The sequence below is a fragment of the Scatophagus argus genome, chromosome 6 (genome assembly GCF_020382885.2).
Source record: "Scatophagus argus isolate fScaArg1 chromosome 6, fScaArg1.pri, whole genome shotgun sequence".
Classification (NCBI taxonomy): Eukaryota; Metazoa; Chordata; class Actinopteri; family Scatophagidae; genus Scatophagus; species Scatophagus argus.
Window position 1 is genome coordinate 15,082,052 of NC_058498.1, and position 12,814 is coordinate 15,094,865.

The window sequence follows — 12,814 nt, forward strand, 5'->3', positions numbered from 1 at the left end:
CTGCTGATTCTGATTTTATGAAGGAAAACCCTGACTGGCACATATCAAGTGTCTCACAGTACCACCTGGAAACTGTCTAACTGTAGTACTACCAGTAGATACACGAGGTGAGTGGTGTTTTGTTTTCTAGCCTGCAGGTGGCAGATTGAGACTACCTGTCGCACATGTTTCCTCTTCTGCATTTCTGTTCAACCAAAATGCTAAATAACTTTCTAGTTATATCTTCAGTCATTATTTATGGGTATTTACTGTTCTGACACATTTTAAGCTTTATAATCTGCCCACCTGTGATGCACATGTGTATTAGTTGATGTTGTCTGTCAAATAACACACAAATACATAAATAAATTGATGTTAAAATGTCTCTAATTTCTCAAATAATAAGAATGTGTGAACATACAGAGATAGTCTGTCTTTCTTCATTGATGGCTGTCTTTAAGAGGCTGCTGTTGATTCATTCTATTTGATTCCATTTTGCCTTCAGGTTTCATCCATAAACTGTCCATCTGATCTGTCCACTGGAGAGAAAGAAATCCTCAAACGCTTCAATAGTTTTCAAAGTTTATTTTTTCATTTAGCTTCGAAAAGCAAGAAAATATACTCTTCCAGAAATAATAAATATACAATAATTCTTTATGAACAAAATGCACAATTTACACAAGTGGCAACTGAGTACTCCACCTCCTACACAGTACTTTCTTATTGTATGCATTCATTTCAGTTATAACTGTTATTAGCATGTTCTAGTTTCATTAATGTCATTTACTTTTCTATACAGTTTTTATTAGGTAGAAGATTCCGTCAACAAACTCTTCAAAATTAGGTCTTCATACTTCACTATAATATTTTCATGAGGTTTGAAGACTCCACCGTTTAAAGTCCAACACTTTGCTTGTGTCATGGCTGAGAGCTTATTCCACACATTTTGAGACGTGACAAGTTTCCAAAGACTTGGCATTTCGGCACAAAGGAGCTCATCCCTCCCTGTAGGTGGAGGCCGACAGCAGGATCATCTTGTCTCAGGACGTTGTGTCCTCAGTCTTTTTTTCTGCATGGGCTGATGGTCATTCCTTGTTCATCAGGTGCATCCCACTGTTCTGGTGTGGATGCAGTGGCGTCTTGAGTGTTTGTCTGTGAGATAACGCTGTCTCGTGGTCAGGAAGTGAAGAGCATTTGTGACAACAGAGAGGCTAAAATACAGAACAACGTAAGAGTGCTGTGGACTAAGGCTGGCTGGGCTGAGCTGGGGTTTGGTGACGTGGAGGAAGCTGGACTGGGGTGTCGCTCTGTGGGATAGATCTCCATCCGTCTGCGCTGCTCTTGATGAGTCAGAGGAGGATCCACCGTCACGTAGCCATTGATTATCCTAACACTGGGTGGTGGGGTAGTGCTGGAGTAGCAAGGACACAAGAAATCAGGGTTTAGCTCACAACTGTGATCAGTCAACCAACAACAACAAAAAAACATTGGCAATAAAGATGTTTAACAGTCACTGGTTCCAGCTTTTCTATGTGAATATTTGTTAGCTGTCTTTGTTTAATGTGAGTCTGTTGGTCAAAATGTACAATTTGTGGATGCTCAACAGGATAAAGGACTAAAACCAGCCGAATCTTTCAAAGAGTTGAAAATGACTATATCACAATAGATATCTCACCTATCCCCAATGCGAACCCAGAGGTCACTGAAGAGGCGGGGTTTGCCATGACCGCGATGGGTTTTGCGAGGCCGTTTGTGTCGTCCAAATTCTTCCAGCTGGCTCAGGCTGTCGGGAAGCAGCATGTGAGGCAGCTCCTCATCTCCGAGGCTGGGCATGTTGTCTGGGTCCTGCAGCTCCATCTCTGTCTCTGGTGGACTGGTTGGCCAGCTTGTGGAAGAAGTTTCAGTGCCCTCCTCGCTGGACCCTGCTGTAGGCTCTTCAGCTGGATTACTCCTGGAGAAGGGAAAAACAGACAGATAAGTTCATACTCAATAAAACTAAGAGTTCTGTTTTTGACCATATAAATGCTTGTTGTATTCAAAAGTATCGCTTTCACTTATAGATGGAAAAACAAGCATTTTTTATGTTCCTAAACTGATCATATTTGAAAATATAGGACTCTTTCACTTTCTAAGATTTCAAAATTGCTGCCAACAAATGTTATTGTTTGTGGTTTTTGACCACTATATTGCTTTCCAATTACAACTTGACTTCAGTCAAGGACATGAATGCCACATAGGGCGCCTTGTCCTATAAACACTGTAGTGAGTGGCAGAAATACCCAGCAGGCAACATTAGAGGAAGCTGTAACTCTTGTGGCCGAACTGTTGCGTCAAATCTGACATCTGCCCAAAGCAGACCACCCAGAATCACCAGCCTCGCCTCGAAAACATTTGCTGTGCTCCTCTTTCTTCCACCCATTACTCATACTTTCTCCTCTCTTGTTCTTTTCCTGTCAGTATGGCTCCCATGTGACTTTGTGTTTCAAGGTAGGACATCAAAAAAACATAATGTACACATCATCCCAGGGAGCTACACAAACACAAGCAGTAGAAAGCAAAAAACATGGACTTCCTTTGCTCATGTCAAACTGATATTGAGATTACTGAATCATATTACTAAACCTGTGCTTGAAAGGCTGATTCTCACCAGTACTGAGTACAGGCACTTGTGAGTTTGGTCCACATGAGTATCCTAACTACCTGTTGGGTACTGCTGCCTCATGACGATTCTAGGTACCCAACACTGAACATTTAAATACCCGAGTAAATTACTTCACGAGACAGCTGGATTCGAGAACCATCTGGCATGTCAGGTTGCCACGTAGCTGCGTCTCTGTGCAAACATATGGCTGGTTTAATGCTAAGATAAAACAACGCAGAAAATATCCTTGTTTAATTGGATAAATAACACCAAAACATGGACAAAAAGCAACAATGGCTGTCACTACTAGTTCCCCATCAGCTGCCAAGTACAGAGGCAGCACACTTAACATCATGGCCACAGTGTACCTGGCTGCTAGACGAGGGACCGAGTTGGTTATTTCTGCAAAACAAATAATTAGCTCATTGTGAAAGATAAGAAGTTCAAATGCCAGATTTGCATTCAGAAGCCTCAAACTTGCGACTTCACCCGTGGTATGTACAAACAAAATACACACGCATGGTCAGGGTGATGATAGCTCCAGGGCCGTGGTCAAGCTACTGTGGAGCCAATCCCAGTTACTCTGTCATATAATCGGTCTCGAAAACTTACTGCCAATCGGCTCTGGTCTGAGGCTAACAGCTTTCATAAACACCTCTCATTCAGCCATCTTGTGGTGTTTTTCTTCTCGCCCGTCATATCACCTTGTATTGAGGAGCTGAAGGGTCTGTGTGCATGCACACGTGTAAATGTGTGGTCGTGTGGTTGCGTGTGTGTGCAGCATACGTGAGTGTTTTGTGACCACAGTACGTCGGTCCGCTTGTCAGCTTTTAAAACAGAACCACTGACTGAAGCCCACAACTCTGCAAACAGGGCGGAGGTAATAGGAAGGCTACGTTCACATATGTAATGGATGGATGGAGATGTAGTTACTGCTTGTTAAGCGATGCTTTTTGTTTTGCCTTGTTTTTCGCTTCTCAAATTGATTCAAGTGGCTTTTGTTGCTCTTTTATGGGCCGGTAGATCAACCCCCTCGGTGAGAGGGGAGCTGCTCTGTGCCAAGGAATGAGCGTGCACACACACACTCACTCACACACACGCACTGAGATATTAGGAGGGATTGTAGAAATGCTGCAGGATGCCTTGAGTGTGTGAGCAACCCTTCTCCTTGACACTGTGCATCACTCCACTCGTGTGTGTGTGTGTGTGTGTGTGTTTGACTGACTGTGACTGTGGTACCTGTGGCTGCTGAGAAAGGGCAGAAACACCACTGGCAGCTCGCCTTTGGCAGCCAGGGGAGAGGAAGGAAGGGAGGCAGCAAGGGAGGAAGGTGAGGGAGTTTATGTGGTATCAAAGGATTCCTGCATAGCTGAGCTTTATTTGTTACAGAGCACAATTTGGACCGCATCTGCACAGCACTTCAATAAATCTACTCAGATTAAATAGGTCCACTCTAGAGCAAATAAGATGAATGTGAACTGTCTGACTTGCTTTCTTTCTCTGTTTGATGGGCTTTGTTGATGTATGTCCACATTTATCCGCAAGCCTGCCAAAAACTTTGAGTGCTAAAACGTACTGTATCACAGGTCGTATTACCATAATGTTATAAGTGTGATGCTTGTCTTTTTTCCATTCATTATCTAGTAAAGTTAGCGGCATCTCAAGGTTTGAAATGTAACCTGTGACTGATATCTGCACAAAACTAGAATCATCTCGTTCTTGTAATTTAATTCTGCTGAAATCTTTTAGCCTCTAAAATAAAACAGTGCAATAAAACCAAAGCAATCATCTGCATCTACTGTCTTTCAACAACAGATTGTTCTTTGTTTCCTTGCAACCACCTCAGTCAAATTACATGCTCTGTCATGTGTTTCATCTCTGCTCACTCACTCTGTGACTGGCTCTTGGTGATCGGGGGGCATGTGGACGATCTCGTAGCCCTCCTGCCTCAGGATATCCAGCACACTGTGGTTCCCCAGGAAGTGACCTAACAGTGGACAAAATGCCAAAGGTCATGACAGATCCAACAGAAGTTTTGCACTTAGCATGTATTTTGTTTGCATTACTAAATTAAACTTGGATGTTTAATTTAAGAAAAAAAGTTGATCCACTTAAAGGATGTTAAAAAACACCACTTTGCAAGATACCCGCTTCACTGAGGCTGAAGCCTCAAATTAACTTAAGCTGAACAAGCATAAGATTTTATCCTGCGTCACTAACTTTGAAGTCTCAAAGTAGGAACAATGACAGTGAGAAGTAACTCTCTCAATGCACATATGGACACGTGAGAGTTGTTTTAAAATAGATCTGTAAAAATATGAACCTATATGTGATTATGGGATCAATGGATATGTTCAGCATTCATTTTTCCACCCAGTGTGTAGGAATACTTGTTGAAGTCCCACTGAAGCAACGGGATTGTGGAGGATCTGTGAAATAACAGGGACTATTTAAATGCAAGGTTGCTCTTCATCTACTGGGCCCACTTGTTGCTCTGTGATGACCCCATATTGTCAGCACTCAACCTCCTGTCTCCTCACAGGCCTTCTCTCTCTCTCTCCCCTTCCTTCACTTTGTGTATGATTCCTTCAGACTAACATCAAACACGCAGGCCTCAGCCTCACACTGATAAAAGCTTTTTTTATTTCTCCCATCAGCCAATAATCCTGTGTGTCACTCAACCCAGCAATAAGCCGTAATGTAGCCTGACATCACCCCCGCTACACACACCCGAACACACACACCCTAACAGTGGAACTTGTATTTATGCTCACACATTTACACAAACCTGCACATGCAAATATTAGCACACACACAGGCACTCACGCACACCTCAGCTCTCTTCTGCAGTTTATTAACAACACGTTGACAATATTAAAGCCTCTTACTCGCTTTTTGTCAGGGCCTCCTGCTCCCACTCAGCTCCTCACCCCCTGCCAATTTTATCATTATAATGTTCCTGATCATTCCTGAAAGTCAAAGAAAGAAGCACGCGGTGTTACACTTTCTTGGCAGCTGAGTTCAAAGGCAGAGCTGTGATAGGCTGCGCAGTGAAAGGAGGCTTCTAACAACACTGTCGGCAAGATCAGATGGGATTACACAGAGGGGAGAGTGGCAGTTTTTGTATGGGTGATAGTCGGTGTATATATTTGTGTGTGTGTGCATATGTGTGCGCGTGTGTGTGTGAGTGTGTGTTCTTGTTTTGCTATATTTAGGCAGATTAAATGTCCTCACATATGTCATAACTTCATTACTATTGGAACTTTCTCAGGGTTAGGATATTTAAAGTCAAGTATAAGAAAGTTAAAGAAACCAAAGCTTTTATGAAGAACTACAGCTACATTTAAGAAAAATAATTATTTTTTGTTAGCCAAGCCATGCCCACTGGTATAATATCTCAACAACTACTGAATGTATTGCCATGAAAATGTATACTGTTAGTCAGGGTACTCAGAGGATGAATCCCTTTGGTGATCCGCTAACTTTGCATCTAGCATCACCAGCAATCAAATCTTTCACTTATTAATTGAAATATCTCAACATCTACTACATGTATTGACACAACATAATCAGACTTTTCCTCTGGAGCCAGCATAAGGTTGGCATTTGTGGTTCAAAGTATTATCCAGCGACGGTTGGATGGATTATCATGAGATTTGGTGCAGACATTAGTGTAAAAACAACTATGGTAATTCAGATTTTTCTCTACTGCCACCATTAAATCAAAATTTAAATGTGTCCAATTTTTTTTTCATTAACGATTCTAAATTATTTGTTTTAGACATAATTAAGCATATTGATATATGTGAAAATGACTGCTAAAATGTATACACTCAAAAAAATCCCACCGCACAAATACCTGCTTAATTAGTGCCAAGAATAATTCTTTTCCTCTCCTCTCTTACATTCTTCTCTCTTTTCTTTCATCCCTTTCTCCCAACAAGATACAGAGGCCAAAGTCAGCTCATGCAGTGACTGCATGCTGACAGATTCAACCACCCTCATGTCTGTGTCAAGCAGCTATTTCATTAATTTCTGCAGGCCCGGGGGCAGAGAAGAACACCTCCTATGTGCTCTGCTGGCTGTGAGGTCGAGCTGACTGTTTGATGTGCTCACTCAATTTCCTTTGCTCTACTGTCAGGCATAACGCCCGAACAGCAATGTGTCTATGTACGTGTTTATTTGTTTGTATGGTGAAATTGTAGTTTTCCTTCACAACCGGCACACAAGCCACATGTTTTCATTTCTAAGACACACCTGCTGTAAATCTAACATTCTTTAAACATTCAGTCTGCTGAGTGTGCCTTCCAGATTCCCCATTTGTCATTTCCAAGTTCCTGTAAACATGTACCCACTCCTTAAACAACCTACTGTACACACAAACAAACACACCAGCAACGCAGGGCTAAAAGAAGACACAAATAAACTGCAAACTGCCATAAACATACATTTAGGCACACGTGTTCCTTCATTCACACAAACTATCATTGTCATTGTCAAAACCACCATTTCTCCAATTCTAGCAACCATGTTTGAACTTAAATTGAGGGATTGCACAGTTCCCCATGAGTTGGCACAATTTGTCAAACAAACATAAATGTTTTTCTGAGTTCCTCAAAATTTGGATTTTTGGGAAAAGCTTATTCACCAGCTTTTCATCTGACAACAGAGTGATGTGTTTTATTTGTTGCTGGGTGTTTCTGAGGTTCATCCCCGTGTGTGGCTGAGTGACTGGGTACAAAGATAATAGCTCTTTGCATACACATGACTGTGTTTGGGGAGGCAGAGGGGCGGGCTGTTTGTTTGTGGAGTAGTAAACAGTGTGATGATTCTGAAGCAGAGAGCCGACCCAACAAACAGCTCCATTAGCCCAGACATAATGAGAGGTCAGCTGACTCCTAATCGCTTCCCTGCCGCATACTGAGTTCGTAGGCTGACTGCACCGGTAGTACACTGCAAAACATGCTGCTGCTGCTGTGTGTGAAATGTTTTAACACACTTTTAGAAGTAATCTGTTATATTTTACCGATGCATCAATGTGTTTTGGAAGCTTTTACATGTTCTGATGTAAAGCTGTCTGAGAAGCATTTCAAAATCCTCTGGCATGTAAGAAGTTTATTTGAAATGAATAAAAGGAAAACAATGGGAGCCATCATGAGCAAAGCAAATTATAACATATGGAAACATTACTGTGTCCAAATGCTGTGCTATATAAATAATATATCTCTGTCTTTTACGGACACACTTGAATAGAAAATGGACCACATGACTTTTGAAGGCCTATTAAACTTAACAATGAGAAAGCAAAATGTTATTCTAAAGATTCTGCTCCTATTTTTTCCTGATGCTGCATCACCACCGTTTGCATGTTGTTTTGATGCTTTGCAGCTGTGAGTAGCTCATTTCCACGATGAATGTTTTTATGGTTATGTTTAGGCATTCACTCTGAGCTCTTTGTTAAGGTTAGGAAAAGATTGCGGTTTTGGTTAAATGCTGAAAAAGTCAAAAGTGACTTGAAGCAAGATACAGGATGTGTGTACTTACTCTTTAACGTTTAATGGAAACCAAAATATTTCTGAAACCTTAATCAAAGAGAGTTTGTTGCCTAAACTTAACCACAGCACTGACTGCACTGTGTATGCTCGCCATTCACCCAAAACATCCTCTTGATATGTTGTCAAAAAACAACTTCAACAACTTCACTAAATCCAGGCAGTGATGAAGTTTTCCTCAAAACACGTTTGGGAAGTTGTCCCGCTGAACTTATTGTCCCATTAATTCAGTGTTACATCAACGGCACACTCAAAAAGAGTTCTCACATTTTTTTTAAAAGTATAGTTAACTATTATTTTCAAGTGTGAACTATAAACTAAAAAATATCTTCCAATTAATACGTAGTGTGGAATTAGAAGAGGGCTTCAGTCTGTATCATTATTTACATCACAGCGTTTCATCTGCACAAGTGATCTGTGGCTCAGGCCAACACTGAATCATCTAACTTGTGGTTATGTGGTTTCAAACCACTTCCAACCACTTTCTAATATCATCGAAGAAATCGTCTTTTTTGCCACCTTGCTGTCATCATTGCAATGAAAAAAATTAACATAGAAAAAAAGATTTAGTTTTACGTCAGAGCGGCCATGACTTTTTGCAGTGTGTACCCTACCTTACAGGGTGTTTCCCCTCCTGTGGCTCCTGAGAGCACAGTTAATGACCCAGTTAGTCATCTGTTTAATAACTTCTCCATCCTGATCTCCACTTACAGTAGCAACTCACTGTACTCCCTCTGTCTGTCTGTGTTTACTGAAGTCGCCTCTTGTCTCAGGCCTATCTCTTTATCTGTCTGGTTTTCAGGACTTAATCATGTCCTTTTATGGCATCTGTGACTGTCTGGTTTGCTTCCATCCGCTGTTTGTTTATTTGCTTCTCCTCTCTCCATGCAAGTTCGTGTATGAAGGCATTAGTGTGGGTTGCAAAAGGAGGCGTTGCAGCATGTCTCTCTGGTTGCCACCCAAGCTTGATTCCAGCAATGTCAGCATCTCTATACTCACACGCAGCCTGGGCCTGCACTCTTCCTGTCTCCTTAGCCACCTTTCTCACAGCAACATCTATTCATCCTTTCCTCTTACAACCCTCTGCACAGCCTCCACAGTGCCAAACTCAGCTGATAGTAGTCCTTGAGTATAATGGAAACTGAGATGGAACCAAAAGTGAAAAAAAAAAAACCTCACAGGAAGAGAATTATGTTATTTTTCAGTTTTGCACAAACAAATGTGTTTGCAATTACGCTGTGTAAACAATGGATCAACTGATGCACACTAGTGGTTTTAAAAAATCCCATATGGCTTGCAAGCAGACCACCTCATATGAAAACTGCAATCAGAGCACCAAAAGTAAGAAAATGAAAAAAGAAAACAGGAGGGAGGAGAGTAGAAGTAGGTAGTTTAGTGGCAGATTGAGTGAATAAAAAGGTCATAGACAGGAAAGACGGAGAATGGACTGAGGGAGTGGATGGAGGTGGAGGAGGAGGATGAGGATAGATGAAGTGCGTGATCAGAGGGCAAGAAAGATTGCATTGACGTACATCCTCCACCCAGCCAGAATGCATGCTGGGTACTGTTGCTACATTATGATCCAAACAAACACAAGCTGTTGCCTCCCAGCCATTTGAACAGCAGATGAAAGAGAGATGAGAAGATGTGGGAAAATGTAGGGAAAGAGAGAGAGAATACAGCGAAGAGAGAACGCCGGTGAACAGTGCGGAAAAATAAAACTAGTTGACAAGGGTGTGTGCCTCTGCAGATTTGTGTGGAAATGTGTTCCTGTGTGAGTGTGTACGGAGGCTGAGATGAGAGGGAAAATTCCTCTAATCTCCATGCGTTTGTCAAAGTATGCGTAGGTGTCAAATGGGTGACAAATTAAAGGAAAAACATGTGAGGGGTCGGACCACCACGAGCCACCGGAACAACTTCAATGCTCCTTTGCACTGAAGTCCCTGAGCTCTACTGGAGTTATGAACACCAATCTTTCATGAAATTTTCCCTGATTTGGTGTTTTGATGGTGGTGGTGGAGAATGCTGCCTGTAGTTATTTCATTTACTAAAACTCACTGCAAACAAAGATTGTTCAGTCATAGCTGTAGAAGCTGTATGTGTTACAGCAGGTCTAAGTGTGTCTGGGCTTAGTGAAGAGTCTGTTCGCTCATTTTCACCATGAAAGCATCTGTGTTTGTTACAATTCCATTAATTTAGTCAGATTTTCATTTAATTTGTGATTTGTCAATGTGCTAACCAGTCTGTGTTTTTCTGTGTGCACATGGTGTACCTGTATGTGGGGAAAGTCTCTCTCTGACTTATCTTGTGCAGCACTCTTTCAACAACACATGAGTAATGCAACAAAGATTTTAATAAGCCCAGCATCCCCGCGCCTTGCTGTGCATTTCCATTTACAGTTTTACAGTACTGGGATCCCTCTATAAATCACACAGCAGTCTTTGGATTAAGAGCGAAGCTGGAGAAACAACTATCCACGGTATTTCAAAAATAGTTGAACCATTGCCTTGAAAACAGAGCAACACTTTCACTTGATGTGTAAATCTATAAAAGGCAGAATGGTAAAATCCACCTCTCAGCTCAGCGCTGGGTTTGCACAAGGGGAATAATGGCAATCTGGAGCCTACCCCCCCACACACCCCCACCCCCACCCACACGCACACACACACACACAAACATTTCTCACTCATTCCTCATCTCCATTATGACTTCACTTCCTATGCATGCAGCACGACGTCCGTCTGTCTCCCTACACCATACTGAGGTGTTATGAGTGACAGCTGTTGATGAGTCTGTTCACATGCAAGTACTAGTTGTAATTCTGGTCAAATACAGAGATGAAGAGAGCTGCAGGGAAATCAGATCCAGAGGCCAACTGCTGCATTTGGTGGGCCTGACACCAGTCCATGTCAGAAAGGCTGGAGGGTGAGCTCAGTAGTTCAGTGTTAAAAGCTTGAAACTCATTCCCGCATATTTAAATATTTATGCTGCGTGAGCTTGCCGCTGCAGTCTAGTAGTGGACAGAGAGAAAGTGGAGAAAGTGGATGAATTGAGGGGAAAAAACAGAATGGTGCATGAAAGGAAAGAGAGAAAGCTGGAGAAGAAAGACAAAGGCCCAAGTCTTGGCATCCTTGCATCCTTCTGTTCCATGGTGGCCTTTGTCTCTCTCATATGATTACTGCACAGTCACTTCATTTCCTGTCCTTAAAGCTGTTGTTGAGAAGGAAACACATTGAATTGAAACAAATGCATATGCGTATGTCAGCTTGTTTATGTGGTTTAACAGAGCACATATGTGTGTGCATGTGTCAGTGTGGTTTGTGTGTGTGTGTGTGTGTGAGTGTTCCTGGCACACATTACACAGACATGCTGCAGACATGAGCTCACAGATAAGCGTGTAGAATGTGTATGTAACTTATGTGCATAAACATCTGTGTTTGTGTGCGTGTGTGTGAGTGTGTGTGTGTGTGATTCTCAGAACCAGAGGCCACCTGGTTTTCAATCAGGACCTGATTTACACCTGGGACAACAGGTGAATGTAATTAACTGCAAAGTATGAAAACCAGCAGTGCCATACGCCCCAAGAAGTGAACCTCTGTGTTCTTGTAGCTTTTGGTCTACAAAGTTTTTGCTGTGGTGTGTGTATGGTAACGTTAAGGCTCACAACATCAAAGTAAGCAAGACTGAAGCATCCATGTGTTTATGAAATGTAGCATTAAGCTTATTGGCCTTCAAAAGCCTATGAGATATTCTTTTAGTTGCTAATGAAGTGTGTAATATTTGAACAAGCTAATGAGCTGCACTGATTTAATTAGAGCCAGGAATCCAACCATCATAGCTAAGAGTTACCATAAGACTTTTTCATGCAAACTCACAAAGTTACATTCCTGAACATTTAAACGACAAAAAAAAAACTTACATGGGTACAACAACAGGGCTAATTCTGTTGCTACAATAGTTACAAGGTATGTGCACTAATGTGAGACAGAAACACAATGGGTCGATCAGAAATTTATAAAAAATTATATTATTTTTTTCCAAATACATGTACAAAAATATTTTTTTTCTAAAGATGGTTTCCATCATTTTATGCTGTTCTTATCATGTCGATATACAGTATGTTCAAGTATTAATTTTTCTGATAGGATGGTTGGTGAAACATCAAGACTTACAGCTGAGCACTGCTTGCACATAAGTTGGGCGGTTGTATGGGCAGAAGTCAAAAACCTGAAGTCAATAATGTCTCATAACTACTGCTCATATGCTGGATCCAAATGATGTCACCAGAGCAAAATGGCAGCACTTGTATCAAGAATATTTTAGCTTTATTTTTGTTAGAGGAAATGAAGTCAAGACGTATTGTCCATTTTTATTTAAGTCAAAATGCAGACAGGAAAGTATATAAACATATATGTATGTTTGTGGATGAATCTTATCATTATTGAATGTGAATGAAGCAAACAACCCCTAAATTATATGTTAGAATTATATAGAGAATTTTTGAAAACAACCTTTATTTTCCAAACACTTAACAAGACAACCGTGTATGCGCATTTGTGTGAGAGTGAGGTGAGGTGAGGTGCGGAGGATAAAGTCCTGTTAGGAGGGACATTGTCAACCTGGAGGACACTGCATTACACAC

At 41.4% G+C, this 12,814-nt stretch overlaps 1 protein-coding gene across 1 annotated transcript in view; it reads right to left on the reverse strand.

Annotated features, from left to right (window-relative positions):
- Positions 1-555: 555 nt before the first annotated feature.
- trabd2b (TraB domain containing 2B) overlaps positions 556-12,814 on the reverse strand; it is a 59,804-nt gene continuing 47,545 nt past the window's right edge. Inside the window, exons 5-7 of the mRNA XM_046391900.1 lie at positions 4,511-4,607; positions 1,655-1,930; positions 556-1,390 (exon numbers count right to left, since the gene is read on the reverse strand). Of these exons, the coding sequence (XP_046247856.1) occupies positions 1,156-1,390; positions 1,655-1,930; positions 4,511-4,607 (608 nt within the window). The 3' untranslated portion in view covers positions 556-1,155. The remainder of the gene's footprint in view (positions 1,391-1,654; positions 1,931-4,510; positions 4,608-12,814) is intronic.